The sequence below is a fragment of the Acipenser ruthenus genome, chromosome 1 (genome assembly GCF_902713425.1).
Source record: "Acipenser ruthenus chromosome 1, fAciRut3.2 maternal haplotype, whole genome shotgun sequence".
Classification (NCBI taxonomy): Eukaryota; Metazoa; Chordata; class Actinopteri; order Acipenseriformes; family Acipenseridae; genus Acipenser; species Acipenser ruthenus.
Genome location: NC_081189.1, coordinates 22,315,289 through 22,341,402, shown reverse-complemented (window position 1 = coordinate 22,341,402; position 26,114 = coordinate 22,315,289). Strand labels below are relative to the sequence as shown.

General features: G+C 36.9%; 1 protein-coding gene across 12 annotated transcripts in view; it reads left to right on the top strand.

Annotated features, from left to right (window-relative positions):
• Positions 1-26,114, top strand: part of LOC117400847 (semaphorin-4D-like) — a 56,219-nt gene that overhangs the window by 28,565 nt on the left and 1,540 nt on the right. For 6 of the 12 annotated variants that reach the window (XM_059022128.1, XM_059022116.1, XM_059022110.1 and 3 more), the window contains 14 exons: positions 6,112-6,416; positions 9,241-9,386; positions 10,044-10,106; positions 10,917-11,015; positions 11,118-11,211; positions 11,324-11,437; positions 12,835-12,986; positions 13,665-13,840; positions 13,931-14,087; positions 15,366-15,588; positions 15,907-16,022; positions 17,855-18,021; positions 18,222-18,268; positions 19,419-21,649. In XM_059022128.1, coding sequence (XP_058878111.1) covers positions 6,320-6,416; positions 9,241-9,386; positions 10,044-10,106; positions 10,917-11,015; positions 11,118-11,211; positions 11,324-11,437; positions 12,835-12,986; positions 13,665-13,840; positions 13,931-14,087; positions 15,366-15,588; positions 15,907-16,022; positions 17,855-18,021; positions 18,222-18,268; positions 19,419-20,386 — 2,619 coding nt within the window. In that variant the 5' untranslated portion in view covers positions 6,112-6,319 and the 3' untranslated portion in view covers positions 20,387-21,649. Of the gene's footprint in view, positions 1-6,111; positions 6,417-9,240; positions 9,387-10,043; positions 10,107-10,916; positions 11,016-11,117; positions 11,212-11,323; positions 11,438-12,834; positions 12,987-13,664; positions 13,841-13,930; positions 14,088-15,365; positions 15,589-15,906; positions 16,023-17,854; positions 18,022-18,221; positions 18,269-19,418; positions 21,650-22,179; positions 22,384-25,183; positions 25,394-25,985; positions 26,084-26,114 lie in introns of those variants that run through there. The other 6 variants (XM_059022164.1, XM_059022156.1, XM_059022153.1 and 3 more) reach the window with 4 other exon arrangements.

The following is a 26,114-nucleotide window of genomic DNA, read 5'->3' as shown; positions in this document are numbered from 1 at the left end:
TGTCAATAGGAACTGACTACAGCAATGGTTAAGCACAAAATGAAAAACAGCCACTTTAGCATTAAACTCATTACAAAAAGTGAATTGAAAATCAGTTTCTTTTTTGATGCACAGAACTGTTAAAGCACTTTTCTGTGAGTAAAAGCACAATGCATACAGCAGAAGAGTAGTTGGGTCAATGTGTAAACTACTGTAGTGTCCTGACTCCCTCCTGCAGACAAGCTGCCAGGCCCTTAGAAATGTGCTGTGATATGAAATGCTGGTAGTTTACTGTCGCTCTAGATACATGTAATAATGAAGGTAAAAATCTATAATGCACTGTAAACATGTTGCAAACCCAAACCAAAACTTTCTTTTTCTTAATTTAGCAATTCCTGTCTTGCTGAAAAAGCGTTGCATATACTAGCAATGAGGTAAATGCGGTATTGGCGGTAAATGTGGCACTGTAGATCACAACTTCCTGGCTTCATTTTACTTTTTGTTAATGTCAAAAGTGAAAAATTTGTGAAGATACAAGTAAAGATTTGCATGTCCAGCCCCAGGGAAGCATGTATAGTTGATTCTCCACTGACCTGCCTTGGCATTCACATTGGAAGGGAAGAGAACATATACAGTTGTAGTCAAAAGTTTACATACCCCAATGGAAATATATAATTTCTAGAGATTTCTTGAAAACCAAGAATTTTAGGAAAAATCTTTTGTAGAAAAGTTTTGCTTTTGTGGATGAGGAAAAAAACTCCATGCTAATTTAAAAGTATTCATACCGTTTGATGCTATGATAGTATTGTCTACAAATTGCTAGAAATTTCAATATGATAATGCAGAACCTAATTCTAGGAAAAAAATGCTGGATTGTATGTAGGTGAACTTTCTTAGAGTATAAAATGGTTAGGCATAGGATGATTGCTGTCATTACCAATAAGTCAATATGGGGCAAAGTAAAGAGCTATCTGAAGATCTTAGGCTCTTTTGCACAGCGGTATAGGTGCTATGCTTTATTGCGAGTGGTCCCCGGTTCGCGCACATGCCTCGCCATCCTCCGCCTGTGTGTGGATTGCCTCGCCCTGTGTGATACCCCTGCCTGCGTTAACTGAGATCGCTACGATATCATTAATCTCAGTGGCTCACCTATTTAAGACTCTCTTGTGAGGGGTGCTGGGTTAGAGTTGGCGTTCTTGGCTGGGTCCCATTTGGACCACTGCATCTGCCTTTGTGCTCCCACAGGATAGTGAGGGAAATCAGCTGGCTCGCCTCATTGAGCTGCAGACTAGACAGATTGAGCCCTGCCTCTTGGCATATTAGGTTTGGTGAATGAAAAGAGGTGCTTGGCTTGACAGCAGGAACAGAGGTTTTTCTTTCTTTTTTTTCTTTTAATTTTTTTAGTCCTCTTGGTCAATAGGCTTGTGAGTTACAGTAAGAGAAACTAGGTCAGAATGTTAGCTAGCAGTTTTACCGAAATCTGCTGTAATGGTGTGTCTATATAGAACATAAAAAATACATACTTCAGTCAATTCTCATTGATACATATTTTAAGGGACCAGCAAAATTAGTCGTATGAGAAATTTGTATTTTCAGGAATCTAAAGCCATATGCATACTGGCAGTAAAACTGAAATCAAAATTAAAAATTAGTCATTTAGCAGACACTTTTAACCAAAGCGACCTACGGCGACTAGGGGGTGAACTATGCATCACAACTGCTGCTGCAGAGTCACTTACAATAGGACCTCGGTTTTACATCTCATCCGAAGGATGGAGCATAAGGAGCTTAAGTGACTTGCTCAGGGTCACACACAGTGGAACCTCCTGGACCACCAAGCCTCCTTACAGAGCAATGAAAAGTATTATACGTTTAAAAGTACTGTGCGTTTTATTGAAAATATAGCTGTCGGTGAACTTTTAAAAAGTATACATTGCAAATCCCACATTTTTTTAATGGTTGACAAAGTGTCTGTGGGAATGTGGGAATGTTGAAATCTGTAGCAACATCCATTTTTTTTCTCTGTACGGTGGTGCATTATCCACCGCTTTCAACACCTCCACTTTCGTCTGCAAGCATAGTGCAAAACTCGAAATGCATCATAGGATCTGTAGTCCTCAAACAGCACTAAAATACAGTCCAGAGGCACTATTACAGATGCAAGTTAACACATTTCCCAGTATCCTTTACATTCAGGAGTTCAAACTAGGGCTCCAAAATAGATTGCACTAACAGGAAATATGTGTTAAGTGAATTCATATTATAAGAAGTAATTTGCATAAAGCAGCTGCTAGATTTTTCAGAACATTCAAACTACTGTATCAGGAAATCTGTCTAATCCAAGCTCGTTTTAACAAGAATTGACTGCATAGTAAAGTTTTGATACGGATGTTGCATTCAAAGAGAATTGTGGTAAGTGGTTCAGGTATTTTTGTCGTCGATTATGAATTCCACTTTCCTGTTGCAGTGTAGTCCATGCCCAGCTGTCTCCTACACCTTGCACGGATGCCTAAAATGCTTCTTCATCTGTAGAATTTAAAGCAGCTTTCCATATGGTCGCTTCCCTCATCATGTGTTTTCCATTTTAGGCTTAGTTATGCTGTAGTGTTAATCTGCTTAAAAGTGCATGTAGTAAGTGACATCTGCAGGACCTGCCAGTTCATTGGAGATTCTAGCAAAGCAGTATTTAAAAAGCTGTTTTAATACCCCTACACTTAATAATCAACTGTACTGTATAAACTATTGTAAAACTTACAAAATGCTTGCTTACAGTACAGAATACAAAGTAACTGAGGCCTTTCAGTCAACCCCCATGCGCTTGAACAAGTTTAAGAGAGAAGTAACAGCGTGACGGTCATTAAGAAAACTGAAGGTCTGAACAAACAATGTCCTGGTGTGGCAATCACTAGGGCTGACTTGGTTGTGGGTTGACATTATTTGTCATAGCTTCATTATGGACCCGCAGAAAAAGCAATCCTTAATATGAATAATAAAGTTTGCTTTTAAATTGTTCTGTTGCTACGGTATGTCATGCACTGGAAGCAGTTTTACTGTGCTGTGTGAACCACACACTACTTTGCATGCTCGTAATTAGAACATGGGTGAACAGTTTTTTTTTTGGGGGGGGGGGGGGGGAGGGGAGAGGAACACAGCAAGGCACATTTTTAAAGCATAACTATTAAGCAGTGTGATATTTTACTGTACGGTTAGAGCTTCATCTTTTTTATTTGGCTGAGATTAGAGTTTTAATCTTAAATAATGATCAAAGTAAATCAACACAAATCTCATTACACTAGCAAAAACTTGACTGCAGTCAACTTGATCACACGTTTAGTCATACCTGTCACCGAGAGATGATAGGCTAATACTCAGGTGGTAGTCTCAAACTGAAGTTTTTTTGTAGAACTAGTTATCTTGGTATTGCAGTATGTAACAAACAAAAAGAAAAATCAAATAAATTGTACCCCCCTCCCCCATCCCCTTCCAAAACAGACACGCACTCACATTGGATTACCACCAGCCTTCTGAGACTCGCTGTCAGCTTTCATCTTGCAAGAGGGTTCTTATTTCAAGAGAATGTGGTTGTGTTCAGGGGGTTTTCATCATTTGTTTTCTTCTTCTTTTTTCACTTCCTGCGTTATAAATTATGCTCTTTACATTTGCGATCTTTGCAGTGTTAGTATCATGAATAATTCTTCTTGTAACATTTTCTTTTCTTTTAATGAGAATGTGTTGTGTTCAGCAGTTTAAGAAGTTTTTGTTTAGAAATAAGAAGCAAGATCATAGGCACTTGTATTATAATGAATAAATCAGTTTAACATACTGGTACTGTATGTTGTTCTAATAAGACTTTCCACTTCTGAATGCTAATTAGAGCCCTGGAAAAGCCAAAATGTATTTATTGAGTTGTATGTACAGACGTGGTATTTCGTTTATTTATTTATTTATTTTATTCTGGTACAACTTCTTGCTTTCTCCTTTTTGAGAAAACCAGGGTATTGCATTTTTTATACTTAAGTAATTTTCATTGGCTGACCTGGTTCCGAAAGTAGAAAGAACAGTGTTTGGAAATTGAATGGTGAATACTGAAACGTTTCTGAGTCTTTTTGTTGAAAGTATAAAAAAATAAAGTGTGAAGTTTTGACATTCTGGTTCTGAGGTATGTATTTTTGTTTTCATAGCACATTACAGTAAATCTCAGCATATAGTAGGAATGTTAAACCGTATATAATAAGAATATGGTTACTTTATCAAGTTGCAGACATTTCAGATCTACGGTATGAAAACTCTCCACCTCCCCATGCATAAACATTAAAGTACTGTATGTTAATATTGTGGGTAGATAAATATATGGTACACAGGAAGAGAAATGGAGGGAAAAAAAACATGATTGACTTTTCTGTGAAACACAAAAGTATGTGATATGCCTGTATTATGTTTAATAACCCAGCTACATAAACCCACAGTTAGAAATATTGTCACAAGTCTGATACTAATAAATAATAATAATAATAAAACACGTGTGTGGCTCCTAAGTAAGATTTTAGTTTTTTCTTAAATATTTTAAGTGCCATGTGTTGTGAACAAAAATGCTGTCTTAAAATAACCCACTTTATGATCTGCCCATATTTTGATTGATGAATCAAAGCTCTGTTTCATAAACCTCTGTAGTTTGTTTGTTTGTGTGTGTGGTGGTGGTGGTGGGGACTCGTTTTCTGGCACCTGTCATTTCCCCTTCTGCAGGAGTGTGTGAGAGAGACAGCAGGATTACCTTGAAATCTAAATATAGGTGCCCAATATGGCAAATGCATTTGTAATTTTATAAAGTGGAACACAACAACAAAATGCATTCATTAATTAGTTTTGTTGCATAAAATCATAACCTGGCCTTACAGAATTGCTAATTCTATGTTAACCCTTTAAGGTACAAGGGACATGATGCTAACACTTTTATTTTTTGCAATGAAGTGCAGAAAACAGGGTTTCAAATGTACCGACAGGTTGGATCTGCTCATCCAAATTTGTCAGTTTCTTCGTGATACTTGAGTCACTCACAAATGTATTTTAAGAAGAAACCATTTGAATAACCGCTGTGTTCCTTGAGGTTAACAGAATGTTGTGCAGTGGAAATGTTTAGAGGTTGTGGTGGGAGGAACACTGCCTTTCCTTTAGCTTGTTCATTACCATGTCTACCCTTCATCTCTATTGATATGAAGATAGAAATTGAACAATGTCTGACACCTGCCACGTTTGATTGATTTTTTTATGGAGGATGTGCTATAGACGTTAAGTACAGTAGAGATCATGCCATTGCTTTGAAACAAATCTTTGATCAAACATGCAAAATGATTTGGCCTCTGTTAATATCATTAATATAACTAATCATAAGTCAGAAATTGTTAATTTAATCGGCAGGATTGTGTGGTAAATAACATCTACTTCATGCCAGGTTTATTCGCCACTTGATGTGCGATTCTTGGGCTGTAGATTATACAAAGCATCTAGCAACTGCATAATGGGCTGTGTTTTAGATGAGGCTGAAAACAAGTAACAGGAATCTCAATACGTTTTTCAAAAAAAAAAAAAAAAAAAGGTTTAGATATACAGTATACAGCCTTACCTCCCCCAACCCCCCCCCCCCCCCCCCCAAGCATGGTGCACTTCTTTGGATGTAATCCATAACATTTTTATTTGCATGAGGTGGTTTGGTTCTACAGTAACTTAAAGGAACACTAGATTCATTTGAGTAAAATACTAGCTCTACAGTAGCTTTTATTAAAAGCCGTAGGAGCACTTTCTTTCTCTGGCTTGCATTATTGAATGAGGTAGCTGAGATAATGGCTTTGAGTGGCCGGGCTGGATCAAACGTGTGCCAGTGTTCGACACGTATAACAATCTGTCAGTCAACAGGGAACAAGAGCCAAGGTCTGAGGAAGGAAAGCACTGCTCATACTTATTTCTTTCCATGAGACTAGGAAGATTTAATGTCAGGTTTTGGAAGAAATAAAAAGCTCCACCCTTTTTAAGAGAAGGGAAAAAAACTTAAATTCTACTGTTCCTTTAAAAGAAGTTATGAGTAAGCTGGTGTTTCATTAGACGACTGAGTTGCTGATGGTTCTCTTTTCCTGACAGACATTAAAGAGGAAGTGTGGAGAAAAGCTGCACGAGATGCGAGCTGTGGACACCTAAGAGAAGATGATTACTAACTGTACACGCTGATCATTTACAGTGTGGATGCAACAGCAAAGAAAAAGAAGCAATCTCAGTGCTTTTTCCTCTATTTTATATTTTTTTCAAATGCAGAGGAAACATAACAGTTTTTAAGGTACCAGAGGCAAATATGGCCCTAAGTGTTCTCAGCATATTCTTGGGGTTACTTCTTGAAGTTTCGACACACGGACCTACGGGAATACCCAGGACTTCTTGGAAGCATCAAGGTAGGACTTTTTCTTTTTGTTATTTATTTTTAAATGTGTTTTCTTAAAGATGTTCAATGGTACTGAAATCAGAAAGACTATATAACCGTTTCTGGGTATTTATAAACTGTACTAGATTTAAACCAGATTTTTTTTTTTTTTTACATGTGGAATATTTGATACTTTTGTTTTATCTACCCACGAATTTAAGTAATTCATGCATTGACTTCATAAATAAACTGGTCCTAAGAAATGGTATAATAAGCTTGCACTAGCCCTAAACCCAGTCCTGGGTTTCTGAACTTCCCTTGTTTAGATATTGAACTTACCAGGTGCTAGGAGTTTGAACAATCAGACTGCTAATAAATATGCTCTTCTTAACTGATTTCTCTTATCATAGCTTGAGTAAGTTACAGCTGAGTCTGAAGGTTTACTAATATGAGTTGTTCATGCAGCTTTAAGGAAGGAACCATATTAAAAACAAGCTCCTGGCACATCTGTCTCTAGATTAATGAATTCTTTACAATCATGTTTTGTATATGCTGTACAAACACTGGTCTAACATATGAAGCATCCATTAAAAATGATATCGTACAAGAGGAAAACCCACCTTGTAAGTTAGCTTTGAAACCAAAAACTGGGTGCCGGGCTAGTGTGTGGTGGTGTTTTTTTTGTTTGTTTTTTTTTTTACACAAACTAAAATATTCTAATATTTTGCCACTGTAATCTGATAAGAATGTAATTTTCAATTCCATTCAACAAGCTACTAAGAAATAATGGGACGACTGTTCTGAACACCCAACAATCACGTATTGTATTATTACAAGAATCTGATTATAAACTTCTTGACAATCAGTAATTATTATCTGTCATAAATAGTATGTCTTAATGGTCAAAGCATCCAATACATCCAAGGCAAGATGCATTTGAAAACGTTGTCGTCAGCCTCTAGTTGTACTCTGTCTCAACCCAAAACTCACACAGAGTGTTTGTTTCAAACAGAAGGTCAAAATGAAAAAAATGCATTGAGTTTGTCTGGGTTTTAACACACACAGTTTTTTCTGTTCAATTTTTTTTTTTTTTTTTTGTCATTCTCAAAATACTTTTGATGTTATCCGGATATTGGGGAAAATATTACCAGAAAACAAATGTGTAAAATGAAAACCATGTGAATAGTTCACATTCGCAAACTTGAAAACAGATGGTCGCGGATACGAAGCAAGTACTGCATAAGGAAAACATTAGATTGAATTTGTGTTTAAGTATAAAATAAGTGAAACTGACTTATTTATAATTAAATAGCAACATTGATTACTGTGTAGAACAGGGGTGGGTAACGTTCAAGCCTATTGGGGTCCAGGTCTTTGTACCAAGCATACACTATTTAATAAAGGATTTTGCAGAAGGTTCTGGTGTAAACGGTGGAAAGCTGGGATTCTTGCAGCGATTCTCAGGGAATATTGTTATGCCTTAAATTGGGCTTTAATTCATCAACAAACCAGGGGAGCATCTTGTGTTTTCAGATGACAGAGAGAGGTTTCAAACACACACATCTCTCGATTTTATTGTTCCCGCTGCCACTTCATTTTAATTTCTCTCAAAAGGGCGACTTCTGTGATTGCTCCACTACTTTTAACCCTTTTGGTGCTTGATGATGTTTAATATTTCCAATAGGTTTCATTTCCTTTTGGGTTTTTCTTGTACATAACTTCTGTAACCGTCTGGATGTCTGAGTTGTTGTCCCCTTTAAGCATATAACCTTCCAGTGCGTCACTTCTAGGCAGACCTGGGGGGTTAATTATCATTACAGCAGCATTGTTTTAGCATTGTTCAGTTACAATTATGCTGCAGTAATTGCAATTATAATTACACATTCACTAAAAACTAACATAAATAGCTACACACATTAGCATGTTTACTCTGTTTATTCTAAATAACCAAGCAGTAATTGCAGGTACAGAAGCATACCATATAACTTATTTTTTTCAAACAAATTGGGGTCACTAAAAGTGTTTGAAAATGTGAGAATAATGTTCGCTCAATGCAGAACACAACATGGGAACTGCAAATGATTAATCTTAGAAAGGTGTGGAACTGTAATTAATTAATTATGTGGTATAGTTACAATTGTAATTGACTCCAGTCTGCTTCTAGGGTAGTAATGTTCTGAATATCAATGTAAGACTTTGAAGATATTTGAACTGGTTGGGCCCACAGCTGAGTGACTCTAATACCACTTAAATAAGACAATAAAAACTCAAATATGCCGTAAAACAAGCGTAATCTGAAATCCTAAATATGTGTACCTTTCTTTAACCACTACTTCAACACCTATCAAGGGTCACACCACTATGTTACGTCCATTTTGAGTTCAGAATAAACTGAAGAAGTGGGAAAAGTGGTGTAGAAGAAGCTGTGGGATTGTATGTGTTTCTGGTTTTTCTTCTGTTTTTAAATCTATTCAAGCAAACACAGTAAAGACTATTGTTTGAACAACACTTGGAGGTCAATGGAGCTGCCCTTAAGATGGGGGTTTCTTGACAAGTACCTGACACATGGTCATTGAATACTATTCATAACACAACTCATGATGAAGTTCTATGATTCACACAATCTGCATTCAGCTCACATGAGGATTAGCAGTGCATGTTCATGTCTGGCCCTAGTGCGTGCCACTCTATGTTTTGGAGGGGGGATCTCCAAGGTAGAGCTAAGAGTAACCATCTGATAGGACATGCGCATCTGAATGCCACAGGTTATCTGCATAGCAAATGAATACTTTTATAAAATAATTCTGACTGCAAATACATGCTACTAACTTTCCCTTTTTCAATTTTATTTACAGAGGTAAATCTGATTCAGTTTGCTGAAACAGGAATATTCAACTATTCTGTATTATTGCTAAATGAAGATACAAATGTATTATATGTGGGAGCAAGAGAAGCCATATTTGAATTGGACATGAAAAATATTTCTGTCAAAACAAATGAGGTATGATTTCTGTTTTCATCAAATAAGCACCATCAGTTTTCTACACCTATTATCGCAACCCCATATTATTATTTTGAGATATACAAACCCTGGAATAGCTGTATGTATAAAAACTAAACACACAGCATAAAATATTTGCAGGACAATCTGTAAGGTAAACACAGAATCATTTGAGAAAAACAGTATTTATTGAAAGCATTGTATAAATATCTTGGCTAAATAGGTCTGAACTAATCTGGTTATGTATATGTATCTTGGTGTTGAATATGTATGTTAGGATCCAAATGCATCCAGGTATCGATTTCAGATTTACAACATCTATATTCTATGATTCTCTAGGTCAGCTTTGAATATCACATTGTCAGGGAAGAGCAATCTAAGCAGATAGGGGACCTCATAATCCCTTGAGGGCTGCAAAACCACCGATGAAGCAGCTTGATTAAAAAAAAGTCTTGCATTTTTTTAAAATAAATTTGCTCATTTAGATAATAACACTACCTGGGTTAAACATCTGTTTAATCATAATTTGCCCAGATTTTCTTTGTGCTGCACGAGAAGCTTAGTTTTTGTTTACTTGTCTAGTATTAAATGCGTTTCTCATTATACACGCCCACCTGCACCTGCTGACCAGACAGCCTTTCTTTTTTTATATTAAAGGTTTTCTGGAAAGTTCCTGAAGAAAAGCAAACTGCTTGTGTATTGAAAGGCAAATCTAGAGAGGTAGGTTGAAACTGTATATAAGAATGAATGCACAAACTCACTTAATCCAAGAATGTAAACTCTCTTTCTTTCCTCTTATTAGTATTAGTTTCACTGGTCCCCCTTTCCTTCTGTTGTGTTGTTTGGTTCTTTAGATATACAGCATACTTTACCTTCTTTTGAAATATTTATATATCCTGAATTAAGTAAAGAACCAGAACATAATCCATCAAATAAAAAGGACAAGCAAAAAGCATTGGTTACTAGTTCTCTATATTGCGGTGCAAGGGTACATGAATTTCAAAATCTATGTTACTAATTGACAAACAGTTGACGGGACTGATGTGCCAAACAGTGCACCTTTTGTTCATTTGCAAAAATCTCAGTGTTACACTGACATTGTAAAGCAATCTTTTTTTTTTTTCATAAGCCAAAAAATTACAATGCTTACTGTGCAAAAAAAATACGTGGTCAGGGGTGAGGGAGGTGAAAAGAAGCATGGGTATCACTTCATGCAAGGGATATATATCCCCAGGGACTGGGATATTAGTGAAGCCACCTGTATATCAGTATGTATGTCACATGTCTTTTTACATATCTAGAGAACCACTTCTCCAATTGAAATGAAACTTTCTAAGAGTAGAATGGAATCGGAGGATATGGTGGTGCCTGTCTGTCCAGCTGTGGCTGGGGATATAAATGTCACTGATGTGCATGTTCTCCCTACAGTGATAGAGTTACAGCTGAGTGCACTTAGAGTTAAACTCATGTGACCCAGTGGCTCTCCAATTCCATTGAAATATTTCCCATGTGGTCATTTTTGCATTCCAGACCGAGTGCCTTAACTACATACGAGTCTTGCAAGTACTGAACGATGCCAGCCTCTATGTTTGTGGAACATATGCATTTCAGCCCACGTGTGATTACCTGGTCAGTATGCTGCTATTTTGGCCTTATTGTAAAAATGATCCCTTTCAATTGACAAAGTAAGGATTATTTTTGTTTCCATTTCCCCCGCACTCCTTGTTCTAGTCTCTGCAGGATTTTGAATTGGAAAATAAAAATGAAGATGGAAGAGGGAGATGTTCATTTGATCCAGCTCAAAGCTTCACATCAGTGATGGTTGGTAAGTATCCTTTCACACGGCTGCTCAGATTCAGCATAACTCTACATTCTTTCTCAGGGTTCTTTTTAATTTAACTGCCTAAAAATTAAAGGTGTTTTTTTTTTTTTCTTAGATGGAGACCTTTACTCTGGAACGGCTTTCAACTTTTTAGGAAGTGAACCAATTATTCACAGAAGCTCTCCACAGGTGTCCTTGCGGACAGAATATTCAATATCTTGGTTGAATGGTAAGAAGAATGTTCACTGCAACAAATACCTTCAGAATATCTGACAGTTGGGTTCTTTGTGCACCAAAAGGTATTACTAGGTGGGAGCTGGTTAAAAGGGAGATCAAGTGCTTACACTAAGAAAGCAGCACATCTGCAGTAGCATCTGATCAGAGATTGCACACAACAGTCTCCTAGCTTGGCATTAACTTGTTTCAGAGCCTAGTAAGGGAGAAAGTCACTTACAAGGGGAGTAAAGGGTAGATCTAGGATACTGGCTCACCTGAGTTAGCAGATCTGTTCTGTTGGGTCAGATTTATTTAATTATTTATTTATTTTTACCGACAGCTACAGAAATTGCACCAATAAATGCCCTCCATTGTATGTGGGGAAGATCTGAAATTTGCATGTTGTAGATAGAAAAATAACTTTGGGTAATCTCATGCTTTCATACTGTAGTTTCTGTTACAAACATTTGTGGAATTATGAAAAATAATGCATGCTGTGCAGCATGGAGTATGTTTAAATACAAACAGCAACTTGAGCTATGATAAATCAACAGAAGCTCAAACACCTGTGTTTTGTCAGTAAAAGACAGTCAGAAACAAGCATTTGTTGAGTGCATAAACAATAATAGAAAGTATACTGTGTCAGTATATTTTTTAACATACCCATTTATATGTTAGCCATTGTAATTAAGATGTAATTAACAATTACCTGGACAAAAACAATTACTTTACTGCTACTAAACAGTATTTTTCGTGACTGTTTTTTACACAGTAATGAAATTGTTGCTATTATATTTGTGTCGGATCAGATACCTGCTAGTTGGATGTGTGTGCAGCGTATGATGTGAAGTCTAGTTTTGTGTATTAAAGATTAGCTTCAGAACCATTTTCATTAATAATTTCAAGTTGAACTTTTCATTTCAAATATATTTTCTTCCATTTAAATCCTCTTAACAAGCTGTGCTGTACTACGTATTGAAACTTTGGGAGATATAGTTAAAGAAAAGGGAAACTGAACGTTGACAAACGTTTTAACATTTTAAGAAAACTGGTTGAACAAAATTATAAGGGTAAGAAAACAAAACAAACGTAATTAACATGTGTGTAATTGTCACTGCTACTTGTTGCTGTAGCTCTTGGTTAGTTTAGTTCCTTATCACCCCAGCATCTTAATTTACACGTGGTCTGTAAATTTGCATCTTTGGAAAGTGCAATAAACCAAAAAAAGAGGATGTAAAAAAAGGATAATATTTAAATTAGTATTCTTTGCTCTGCTAAAGATGCATAGCTGCAGGTTTATTATGTTGTACAGCACTTGAATTTGGTTTCTAAACATTTGACCCCTGGATTTAGACAGTACATGATTTCAGATGTAATGTTTTACGGGTTTATCACTGCCTTGTTCTGCAGAGCCCAGTTTTGTTTTTGCTGATGTGATCCGAGAGAGTAAAAACAGCCCAGATGGTGATGATGACAAGATCTACTTTTTCTTTACGGAGGTTTCCGTGGAATATGAATTTGTTGGCAAGCTCTCTATTCCCAGGATCGCCCGAGTCTGCAAGGTGAGAGAACGTGACGATCTCCTCCTGTGCTGCTTTAGTTCATGTTTTTATTATTTTTAGAGCCTCCTTTGCATGTTACATTGTTAAGTACTGGGCTAACCTAGCTTTTAAAATCCATTTTCTTAGTAGCATTGTGGTCCTCATTTTTTTTATGTTGAACGTAATTTCATTCTTTGCTTGTCAAGGAAAAAATGCATATATTCAAAAATACTTTAATCTCAATTTCCTACTTCTTTTTAAATTACCTGCATGATGAAGCATGCCATCGGTATAGTTGCCATCATCTGAAGACTCATTTTTTCTTATGTTTATTTGGTTTGTAAAAGCCACACTGTGACCTAATATGTAAAATAGCCTGTGAACTAAGTAGTGTTGTGGTTAACTAAACTGAATTAAATGAATTTTGCGGTGTGTGTGTGTGTATATAGTCCTTATTAAAAATAATTGTATATAATTTAGGTAATGATAGATAGAGAGAGAGATAGATAGATAGATACCACTAATATATTTAGCTACAGTTAGAATGCATTTGTTTGGCCCTGCAGTGTGTTAGATATTTTTTTCAACATAAAAAAAACAACTTAAGTCATTAAACCTTTTTGATCTTTTAACCCTCTGACCAAAAAAAAAAAAGCTTTTGTTGGATGTAAATTCTCATAGCTGTTTTATTTTCGTTAGGGTGATTTAGGAGGACAAAGGACCTTACAGAAGAAATGGACGTCCTTCCTCAAGGCCAAACTTGTCTGTTCCATGCCGGAGTTAAACTTTGTCTTCAACGTCGTTCATGATGTTTTTATTTTGAAAACGCCAGACTGGAAGGAGACTGTCATTTATGGTGTGTTCACTTCCCAGTGGTAAGTGTCACCTGTGTGAAGACCTTTGTAAAGACTGGATCTTTCAGTTGTGGTTTTGTGGCTTTTATATATATTTATATTGCATTCCAGGGGAAATATTGGATTATCTGCAGTCTGTGCGTACAACATGTCTACTATAGATGAAGTTTTCTCGAAAGGAAAGTACATGCAAAAGGCCTCTGTTGAACAGTCTCATACAAAGTGGGTGAGATTCAATGCCATGCCTCCCAGTCCTCGCCCTGGAGCGGTAAGTGTTTGCCGCAGCAAATGATGTATTTCTAAATGGGCAGTAATGATTTCTGATAGAAATAATAGACTTTCACATAATTATTCAGCAATGATAGTTCACACAGTCACCCGTTTTAATACAGGCCCTAAATTGACAAAAAAAAAGGCAAGGCCAAAATGGTCAGTTCAATTAATGTGTAGAGGGCACCAAGGCCATGTCGTTCCCGCGTGTAACGTACAAAATGCTGAGGCGTTGTGTGCATTTCTGGATGAACTGAAAAAAACAAACTTATCTTTTATCATAAGATGTAGAAATAATGATAATAAACACTGTAATACCATTTTGGTTTCATTGTAGTAGAAATAAAGAAATTACAATAAGGGGATAACAGCAATTGAACCAAAAGTCAAGTTAGTACAGTAACAAAAAAAAAAAAAAAAAAAAAACTTGCAAGTGTCTTAAGCATTTCTAAACCACTGACCTGAAAAAAATGATGGTTTTGTGAATCTGTTTGCAGATTGTACAGCCTTCTCCTTTTTATTCAGGGCTCTTTTCTGAGATGGCATTATTATTACGTGCAGTACAAATCCATGTGATTGAAAGGGTAGTGTCCATTGGCTGGTTGTTTATTTTTCCTCCTCGCTGATGCGACTTAACCACACAAATCACGTAATCATGTTATTGTTTGGATCTAAGCACTTCCTAATTGGATGTGTACAGGCGTCTCTAGCTTCTGTAGCGGAAAGGGCACTGTGGCCTTTGCCGCATGGCTTCTTTTTAATTTCCAATCCTAATTTTTACCCATTTTATTTCTATGAAGCTGTTCTAACACTAAAGTGATTGTTTGGTCTGGCTAAGTTCATCTGTTTTGTACTGTCAAATAATCAGGAATGCCAAGTACAATTATTATAATGAAAACATTATATCATGTGGTGGTTTTATAATGAAAACCTGTGGATTAGTATGTCTTGACATTTGAACCAAAAAGATGAAATGATGATTTCACATCTCTGTTTTGCTTTATAGTGATGAAAGCTGTAAATGGTCTTGGTAGTCAGAGAGGTGTCCTCGGGGCAGTTTAGAGCAGAGATGTTGTATAGTTTACTGTGCAGTGCTGAATTTTATAGATTGAAGATGTTGTATAGTTTACTGTGCAGTGCTGAATTTTAGAGTGGAGATGTTGCATGGTTTACTGTGCAGTGCTGAATTTTGGAGCCACAGCAGTGTGTTTAATAACTTGTTGCCATTTTACATTTTTAGTTGTCTTCATTCGATGCCCCTTTCTTTTGGTCCTAGTGTATAAACAACATTGACCGGTTACAGAACATAAGCGACTCTCTCCGACTGCCCGACAAAACACTGCAGTTTATCAAAGATCACCCTCTGATGGACGATCAGGTGCTGCCAATTGGGAATGGACCAAAACTAATAAGAAGGGATGTGAACTACACACAGATTGTAGTGGACAGAGTCCGAGCACTTGACAACAATGTTTACGATGTTATTTTTACAAGCACTGGTAAGTAGCAGTTTTTTATTTTTTTATTTTGTGTGATCTTATTATATCCAGGCTTTGTTAGTGCTAGTGTTGGACAACCTTATTTCCAATTTCCATAAAACTTACTATGGCCATTGTTTAGCACAAGTTATAGAGAGTAATGGTGCTCTATGGTGGGGGATGTATGTCACTAACAATTTAAAGAGACTGTTGAGGGCAATCATGTATTGTTGGTATCTTGTGTTATGCTGAGTGATCATTCTGTTGGCCTGTAGAAAAGATATGCTAGAATCATTTAAGCAATCTATAGAAACTTTTTTTTTTTTTTTAAATATACAGATAAAGGAGTCTTACACAAAGCCATCATTTATGACAATGAAGTACATGTTGTTGAAGAAATACAACTGTTCACAAATTTTGAACCAATTAAGACATTGCTTCTATCATCTCAGGGGGTAAGTGAAGTTATAGTTGTTGGGAATATAAACAAGGCCATTCTTAAATGCTGAAGCTTTCTAATAATCTCTATAAAGAGCAAGGAGCCTATAAGACACATCAATACATTAGCTGTTCAATAGTGTAGCTTCTGCTGCATAATTTCATTCTGTGCTTTGCTTATTCTAAGCTCTCTTAAGTTGTTTCTATTTTAAGCAGTTCTGAGAATTTTTGTTCACTTCCTAGCGTTCAAATTTAGTTTTATACTGGCATGTGTCTGTGTGTGTGTGTATGTATATGTGTGTAGCCATCTATGTGTGTGTGTGTCTATATATAGATAGATCTATATATATATAACAGTGGCGGCTGGTGGCCAAAAACAATGGGGAGGCAGAAAAAAGGGGGGTCCCATTAAGCCCCTAGCAGCAGTAAAATCATATTATTGTATTCTGACTGACAATACTTTTCATATTTTTATTTATTTGGCAGACGCCTTTATCCAAGGTAACTTACAGGTGTTACAGGGCAGTACTGTACAGGGTTACAATGCAGTAAGTGCAAATAGTACTACTAAAATACAATATGAACTAGAATGCAACAAGTTAGGATTACAGCAAGTTATATACAACGACATATTAGTAGTGCAAGGATAGTGCATCAGCTTAGGATCCAGTAACATGGTTCTTCGGTCAGGCAAGTCCGGTGCATAGTAGTAGGAGAGGTAGATCAAGAGATCTACAAGTGCAGTAAACAGGTTTACCCCAATTCAGCTGTTAAATGCATTTTCTCCACTAGCCAACAGAGAAAAGAAAACAGTAGCCCATCATAGTTTATTCTAATAAACGTAACTGTTACACACTGCCAGTGTGTGTTTAAAAATGCACTGTATACAACATTGATATACCATTCAGATTTAAAGACCACGTCACTAACATACTTTGCATACAATATTAAGGCAGGAGAAAGGCAGACAAAAAATATCAAACACATCCTACTGACTTAATTTGCTAAACTTAAATATATGACCAACAAAATAATTCTATACCGTACAGGCGAAAAGAGAGTGAACGAGTTATACTGCGCTGGGGAAAATAAACAAATACTGCTGGGGAAGGGCTAAAATACATACGACGTCTAACAAACACTAACAAGAAAAAAACAACAACTAGATTTGTTCCCAGAGAAAGGAAGTGGTATCATAATATGAAACTTTGAAAATATATCTCAGCTTACTGACTCTACACAATGCAATGGGCATACACAGTGTCTTCTGGGAATAGTAGTTTATCTGGTACACGCTGAAAGGTGTTTCCAATCAGCAGAAATGCAGAGGAGCACTGCAACTCCCATAATCCATGCATGTCAATAATGCTGGCTTCGAATTTAACGTTGGTTTAATAGGGCTAAACAGCCAAGGGATTTTCCACGCTATCAAGCAGTGACGCAGTTTGTTTATTTGTCTACCGTCTCAGATGTTTTTTAAATGTTCCTACCATTATGATGAATTTTTTTTTTTTTCTGGTAAAAATCTCATTCCACTTCACTTGTGTTTAGGTGAATCTTGTGTTTTAGACAATATATTTTTTTTGTTTTATTGAACATTATTTTATTATAATGCTACACAACAATATATATATATATATATATATATATATATATATATATATATATATATATATATATAATGTCATCTGTTGGTATAAGGTTTTGCCAGACATCCAACCAGCGAGTAATAGTTCTAAGCTGTTTCCAAGTCCTATTCCAAGCAGTGGAAGTCAAGGAGGATTTGGTAAAACAAGTATCCTCCAATTCTATTTATAAGTGTTTTAAGAAGGAGTATTTGCTGTTTCAGAAGAAGTCCTTGTATGCTGGTTCAGATGCTGGAGTTGTTCAGTCACCAACTGCATTTTGTGAAAAGTACATGTCTTGTACAGACTGCATTTTAGCCCGGGACCCCTACTGTGCCTGGGACTCTGAAGGCAACTATTGTGTGGTCCAAGACCATGAGAGCCGAAAAAGGTACATTTACAGTATGTCTTACCCTTCCCCAGCCTTGCTATGTGCAGTACAGCTGTTGGCCCTGGAAATCCCTGTTTGGATAACCTGAATTGCATATAATTGATTTGCTTCATTTTGCATAGTTAATAAACCAGCAAAAAAAATAAATGCCAAGTTGCTTACTTTGTTTAAATATTGTTTACTTTTTTTTTTTTTTTCAGTAACCTTATACAGAACTTAAATGGAGATGCAAATGTCTGTCCACCAGGTATGTATTAGAAGGAGACTTTTTACATTTAATGTTTAATCTTTGTATATATTTATATATATATATAGGAGGCTGTGGTTAAAGAAAAGGGCTTGTAACCAGGAGGTCCCCGGTTCAAATCCCACCTCAACCACTGACTCATTGTGTGACCCTGAGCAAGTCACTTAACCTCCTTGTGCTCCGTCTTTCGGGTGAGACATAATTGTAAGTGACTCTGCAGCTGATGCATAGTTCACACACCCTAGTCTCTGTAAGTCGCCTTGGATAAAGGCGTCTGCTAAATAAACAAATAATAAAAAAAATTATATATATATATATATATATATATATATATATATATATATATATATATATGGAAATATAATTTTGGAAATCATTGCTTTTTTTTTTTTTTTTTTTAATAAATGTAGTAGTCGCCAATTGTTTTTATCATTTTTTCTCCCAGTTTGGAATGGTCAATTTATTTTTAGGCTCAACTCACCGCTACCACCCCCGCGCTGACTCAGAAGTGGCGAAGATGAACACACGCTGTCCTCTGAAGCATGTGCTGTCAGCAGACCGCTTCTTTTTCAAACTACAGGCCCACCATGGAGCCACCTCAGAGCTACAGCGTCGGAGGACAACGCAGCTCTGGGCAGCTTACAGGCAAGCCTGCAGGCACCTGGCCAGTTTACAGGGGTCGCTGGTGCGTGGTGAGCCGAGGACACCCTGGCCGACCTAAGCCCTCCCACCACGGGCGGTGCTCGGCTAATTGTGCACCGCACCCTGGGAACTCCTGTCCACAGTCGGTAGTGGAATAGCCTGGACTCAAACCAGCGTCATCCAGGCTATAGGGCGCATCCTGCGCTCCACGCGGAGCGCCTTTACCGGATGCGCCACTCGGGAGCCCCGCATCATTGCTTCTTTTATGGTCACAGTATTCCGTTTATTATATTAACCAGTGATTGTCAAAATCAGGCTATAATATTAAGAATGCAGTAAACGTGCAGCTATTGGGGTAATGTAGTCATTTAGCATAAGTAAATCACTTGTCACACATTAAGAATGTAACCTTACAATTACATCCAAGTTGTAATTGGCTTACCCCAAGTGAGGTTTAATAATAAACACACATTTCACTTTTTTTTTCTTTCTTTCCAATATTCTGCAGTAAAATATGTATCCAGTGACGACTACCAGAAGATTATTGTAAAGCCTGGAAATGCAGCCGAACTCCAGTGCCAGCTCAAGTCCAATCTAGCCAAAGTAGTTTGGAAGTTGAATGGCACCATTCTGTCTGTTGAAGACTCCAAGTATCACCTGCTAAGAGGTGACAGTCTGCTCATTTTGAGTATCTCTGAACAGGACCTGGGTAACTATGAATGCTGGTCAGAAGAGCAAGTGAAAAGCAGTAGCTTTGCCCAACTGGTGGCTGGTTTTGTCTTAAGCTTAGACTTGATTATACCATCTACAACATCAGACCCTACCACCACTGCCACCACAACCACCACCCCCCTCAATCCTGTGATCCAAACAGAAGGTAATGCCAATACAGCAGAATCCACACTAACTTCAACACCACCGGGCTCTACTACTCCCACCACACTGCCTCCCCAAACAAAACTAACCCCAACGTCAAGCACTACAGTACAAACATTGCGGAGGCTTCCTATCCCTATATCAGATGCTCCTAACCTTGAAACTAAAGATCCTTCCACTGAATACATTAAGTCGAATAATAGCAATGCCCTTTTGTTACTGTTTTTGCTCTTCTTTATTCTTTTCCTGGCATTAATGGCTTACAACTGCTACATGCAGTTCCTGCCACCCCCCTGCCTTAAGCTGCGCGCTGCCCTGTTGGGGAGCAACAAGAAGGCCAAGCCTGAATACATGGCTTGTGAAGCAGGCTTGATGGAGCCAATAGTGGAGAAGACTGCGCAGATTGAGGCACACAACCAGAACGGAGGACAGCAGAAGGGTTTGCGGGACACAGGTTATGAAACAGAACCCGACTGCAGCAATGGCAAAATCCCAACTACTAAACATCTGGAAGAGCCTCCAGAGAGCAAAGACAAGCCTTTTGATGTCATATGTGAATCTCAACCCATTGAATATGCTGATGCAGATGCGCCTTGCTGATGAACGCTTTGCTTGCCAGAGTTTTTACATTTTTTTTTTTATTTATTTTATCATATTTTATTTTTTTTGCTGTGCTTGCTGGCTCTTTCAACCCCATGCTGAATCTGAGTTAAAAGCACTACAGACTATCTGTTCATTTTCTTTTTTTTTTTTTTCTGAGGGGACAACGGGTTTCTAACTTGTGTGATCTCGTCTTTTCCATTCTGGTAGTAAATCCATAGGTTTATATTGTGTGAGATTAATTATTATCAAGGACTCATTTAAAATGCATTTTTACAATCTTTTTAATGTCTACAACCTGCATTACATTCAGCAATTTTAATTATTATTTTTTTTTAATTTGCCATTTAATTTGAATTCCAAATTGGAAACTTAGTTTATCAGATTGGTAACTAACATAATGTTTTCCAAATTGGAGCATATTACTTTTTATATTTGTAATATATTAAATTGGTTGTCACATAATTTGTATATTGAAATGTACCAGTGCATCACGCGGTATTTGAGGCAGGTTGACTGGATTCATATTTTTTTTTTTCTTTTTTATGTAAATTCTCAGGGATGTTGCATTGTTTCTGTTCTTGGCTTGTTACATACAATGCTGTTAATAAGCTGCAAATGCTGTTGCTTCAGTGCATCCAGTCACTGAGATCACAAGTCCATGTTACATGGGAAGAACAAAATTGCATGTAAAATGAAGAAAAAGTAGCCTGGGAGAATACAGGTAACAGCAGCTGACTGTCAGCCAAAACCATCCTGCAAAAGTTCTTATCCTGTGAATGTGAAGCTGCAAGTCAAGCCAGTGGAACAGTTCTTCCAAGCACTGGAATAAGCAAGTTTGAAACCACTAATGTTGGTTTCTTTGGGGGTTGAATATATTGTACCGGATATTGCCATCTCTTTTCATTGAGGCAGATGGTCTTCATTATGATAACCTGTGTTTATATAGACTTTGAGAAAGTGTAGCCACATCCGGAGTACCTCTGGACTAAAACACTGGAGTTAGACTGCAGTGCAAAAAAAACAACATGTGTGCAAACCGGGCCTTGCAGAACTGTCAGTCATTGCCTCCACACTTGTTATTGTTATATTGTACAGACTTTGTCATGTTTATTTCCCAGTGTAAAGGTGTTATATTGTAAGAATTAACTTGAAGAAGGTAACATTTCATGGCATATATCCTGTCATGTACTGGAGCTATTTTTCTAAATCTATGTATATAAAAGAAAGCTGAAACGTGTAAAATAAATCCAGTTAGTTAAATGCTGTGAATACAATAATTCTGTCATGTGAAGAATAATGTTGGGTGTTGCATTTGACCCTGCCATGGAATAAATATGAAGATATCTGTGGGGTTTTTTTTTGGGGGGGGGGGGGGGTTGGTGGGGCTGGGCTGGCGTTACACAAATATAGTAAATACGTTTTTAACAAGCTTAATAGAAGAATTGAGTTTTATTTAATGTGAAAGATGTTTTGAACATCTATTTGTTGGTACAAACTTTTTTACAGCATTTCAATACAGTGGTACTGTATCTGTCATAGGGTTCCATTATTGTAAATAAATATCTTATTAAAAGGGATCAGGTAGCTGCAGGTTACTCAAACACTTTACACCTGATTTCCTTCTTTCCATGTGAATGCCACACTTCCTCACTCATTCTTTCCTGCTCTGTCCTAAACTCTTTATATATATATATATATATATATATATATATATATATAATTGATACAATTTCTTCTTTGGCCTGCATCCTTAGAGCACTCTTATCTTTTTACACCTTTGTTTCTCACAGCCTCTCCCTTGCCTTTCTTTCCTGTTGACTCTTCATCCTTGTCTTCTGTTGGGACCGATCCTCCTCTTTCACCCACTACTCCCCCACCTGAGCTTGGGTCTAGTGCAGAGAGTTCAGTAGTCCGGTTGTTGCCACCTTTGTTAAGTGACCAGGCACAGACTGTTCATAGCCACGGAACATTCCACCTCTTCTGTCAAGCCACTGGTGAGTGAACACATCCATAACTTTATTTCCTGCCCTTACAGTGGGCTAATTTGGATGGCATTAACCTTGAAAATGTTGTTTTGGGCAATTCTTGTAGTAATTGTTTCATAAGTAAGGATGGGGGGGGTAAAAGTATATGTATCTCTTCAAATGGCATACTTTAGGGGTTCTGGCTCTGGTAGGGATACATGTGTGGACTGTTTTATGTCAACTAAAATGGAATTGTATCAGTGGAAATTAATTTTATATTAACAATTGTCATGGCAAAATTACTACTACCACAAGAATACAAAAAATAAAAACACCATTTATGGAAGAAAACATCCTTGTACTCTGTTATAATTACTGAGGTTGGTAAACTACAGCAGAGAATTGTTCAATTATTTATCTATCTATCATATATATTGGGACTTAATTAATCACAGTTAACACCTGCGATTTAACGCATACATTTTTGGGAGTTTAATTATTCCTCTTAGCATACCATAATTCCTTTTCTGCTGCACCATTTTAATACACTCAAGTGCATGTCAAAGCACGCAAACTGAAGGACTTTTGAATGGGACGTTTATTTTTTTAAAACTTTCGGAGGGTTCATTGGATAGAAAGAGGGTTACTTGTATCTGCTGTCAAAGTGAGTTCCAGTATCACAGAAGTGCATCTAGTCTGCTGTACCACCTGCGTGCTAAACATGTTTTTACTTCACAAAATACACTTTCTAGTAGTTTTTCTGCTACAGACAACAACACTACAACAACAAATAAAACCTGTCAGTTTCTACAGAGTACTCTTAGAAATTGAGGATCGCTGCAAACCCATAAATCAAGCTCAGTACAATACTATAACCAGTGCTGTTGGATAGCTACCGACTGCAGACCTGTTAACATTGTAGCTTTGTTTTATTTCAATAACCACATTGAAACACAATAACAATATTTTTTACAGTTATTGAGGATATAACTGTTACTCAGGCAATATTTTGTTTTATTTAGGCTATTTCAATTTATTAAAATATAATTTTAAATTATTTTTATTGAAATGGCAATAAAACACATCAGTTTGAGTAAAGGAAACTGATCATTTGAAATGCATTCAGGTGAGTAATAAACTGACTCCACTGTGATTTAGCAGTTGGTTCAAACAATTTAACAACAAATGCTGGATTGTATATAAAACTCTAAATATAAAACTATAAAGAGGGACCAATAACTAGGATCCATAATCCAGAAATAGGAAAACAGATTTTATGCTGTTTTTTTTTTTAGATAATAATAATAATAATAATAATAATAATAATAATAAAACTTAAATGAGATGGATACAGTAATTGAATCAATTAAATATGCGTTTAGAACCAAGATTAACAGATTTTTTTAAATCTCAAAATGAATCACGATTAATTTTTTTAATCGTTGACAGCCCTTATATATCTCACATAGAACAGATGGCATTTGAGTATTTTAGGTTTGCATAAGTGAAATGAAAGTCTGATTTGGTCTGATGTAACAGTAATTACGTGTTCTAAAAAGTTTTTCAAAAAGATTAAAGATTTCTTGGTAAGCAAACTAAAGCCTTTTGGAACACATGCAAAGGTTTTTTTGAGGTGTTTTTTTTTTTTTTTTTTTTGTAAATGTTACTGAACATTAGAAACATTCCATGCTCTGATTTCCTCAAATTTTGCATTGACTAAAATAAACCAGATTATATGGCCATGAAAATGTTTCAATAACAACAAAAAACAAGATAAGTGAAAAATGTGGCCGTAATATACATGCCACGATCCCTGACATGAGTTTGTTGAAAACAGAGGTCAGGTGTGGATGTTCTTGGCAATTGCTTGATTTGGCATGAAACGATAGTACCCAGGTTACAGCAGTCTGACCTTGAACTTACAAATACATGGGTAAGCACCAAATAAATATTTTCAAAATAAAGCTTCTTGCTGCTGCTTGTATGATCTCACTACAAATCCCTTTTGAAACACCATTGCAATTGGTTGGTTGTCTGTATCCACGTCTTGGATTATTAATCAGTTGAGGGAAATTCTGCCAGTCATTTCACTCCCCACCACACTCGCTGCGTTGGAGGACGCATCTGTTTACCGGTACTCTCAATATTCTAATGTTCTGAATGTCATACTGCTTGCAAATAAAACTGCCTCGCAGCCACAAGGGGATTTTTAAAACAAACAAACCAACAAAAAAACCATTAAAGCCTGTTTTAGAACAACGTTCAGGACAGTAAGACAGTAATGGTAGGTGGTTTAATTACTGAATAAGAACAGAAATCATGTGCAGATATCAGGTGTTCTCTCTGCCTCGCTTCTCCCACCCAACTCCACTGCTCCGCTCACTCCACTGGCTCCCGATCACCGCTCGCATCCAGTTCAAGACTCTTGTACTCACCTACAGATGCCTTGACCAGACTGCACCCAGTTACCTCCAGACCCTCATCTCTCCCTACACCCCCACTCGACCTCTCCGCTCCTCCTACACTAAAAGACTGGCTCTGCCTCTTCTACGCTCCCCTGCCTCCAGAGCCCGCTCCTTTTCCACCCTCAACTGGAATTATATTACAAAACGACTCAACAAAACCCACTAAATCAAAATATTTGAGCTGCTTTGCTAAACCATTGTAAACTGTGATTGCAATTTCTCATCCAAAGCTGTCATTATAGGTTTCCAGCTGGAGACGTAGATAGGTGATCAGTGTAATGGTTGACTTCCGGATCATGGATATATCCAAGACGTTGCTGCAGTTGGAGTTGAAATTGTTTTTTTTAAGTACTTTTGTTTCTTAGGCCCCAGTGATCTCCACATTGAATGGGAGAAGAATGGAGAGAAGTTAGAACACTCTATTACAGAGCAAAAACACCTGCTGCTCAGTGGAAGAGTGCACTTGATCAGCTGGGTAAGGGACACGTTATTAAATGATGCCCAGTATAAATGTGCAGCCTCAACGCAAGCAAGAAACGAAACATCCAAAGTCCTAATCCTTTTGGGAAGTAAAGGTCAGTGATTTAATATTTACTACAAAATTACAGAAATCTTTTATTAGGCTTCTGATATCCAACATGTAATTTTTGATGTCGAAATCAATTAATAATAATGTAGGTAATGTGTGTTTCTGTAACATTAATGGGTATTTTATGCAAATACATGTACAGCAAAAAAAAATACTTTAGTACTTGCTGTATTGCTTCTCTAGGGCCAGACTGACTCCTTCATCTCTTTGAGGAGCTCTAGGAGAGAACTCGGTTGTGATTATGTAAACCAGTATTATACAGGGGTCTGGCTCTATCAAAGTAGTTTACTGGTACATTTTTTTTTTTTTTTTTTACCAAATCTGTCATTACATATGGTTACCAGTATTAAGACACCATTTCAAGTTGCCATACACATTCAAACATTCACTAAGTTGTGTGTTTTAAATTGGTTTCTTATAACCTTGCATTTTTTCACAGATTGTTACCAAAAGTATAACTTGGGTTTAAGGTGCAGTCGAATTACTCTAATTACAGAGTTTCATGAAAATATCTCCTAATGTGTATGTTTACAGTACATCACTGAGAAATAACATGATGATCTAATATTTCCCTATAGATGCAGCCATGGAAAATAGCTGGTCAAGAGAATTCAGTAAATGGAGAAGTTCCCTAAGTGACCATGAGAAACTGATACAAAGTTGGGAGAAAGCATGGGTATGCATTAGTTCTGCATGTGATTTATGTT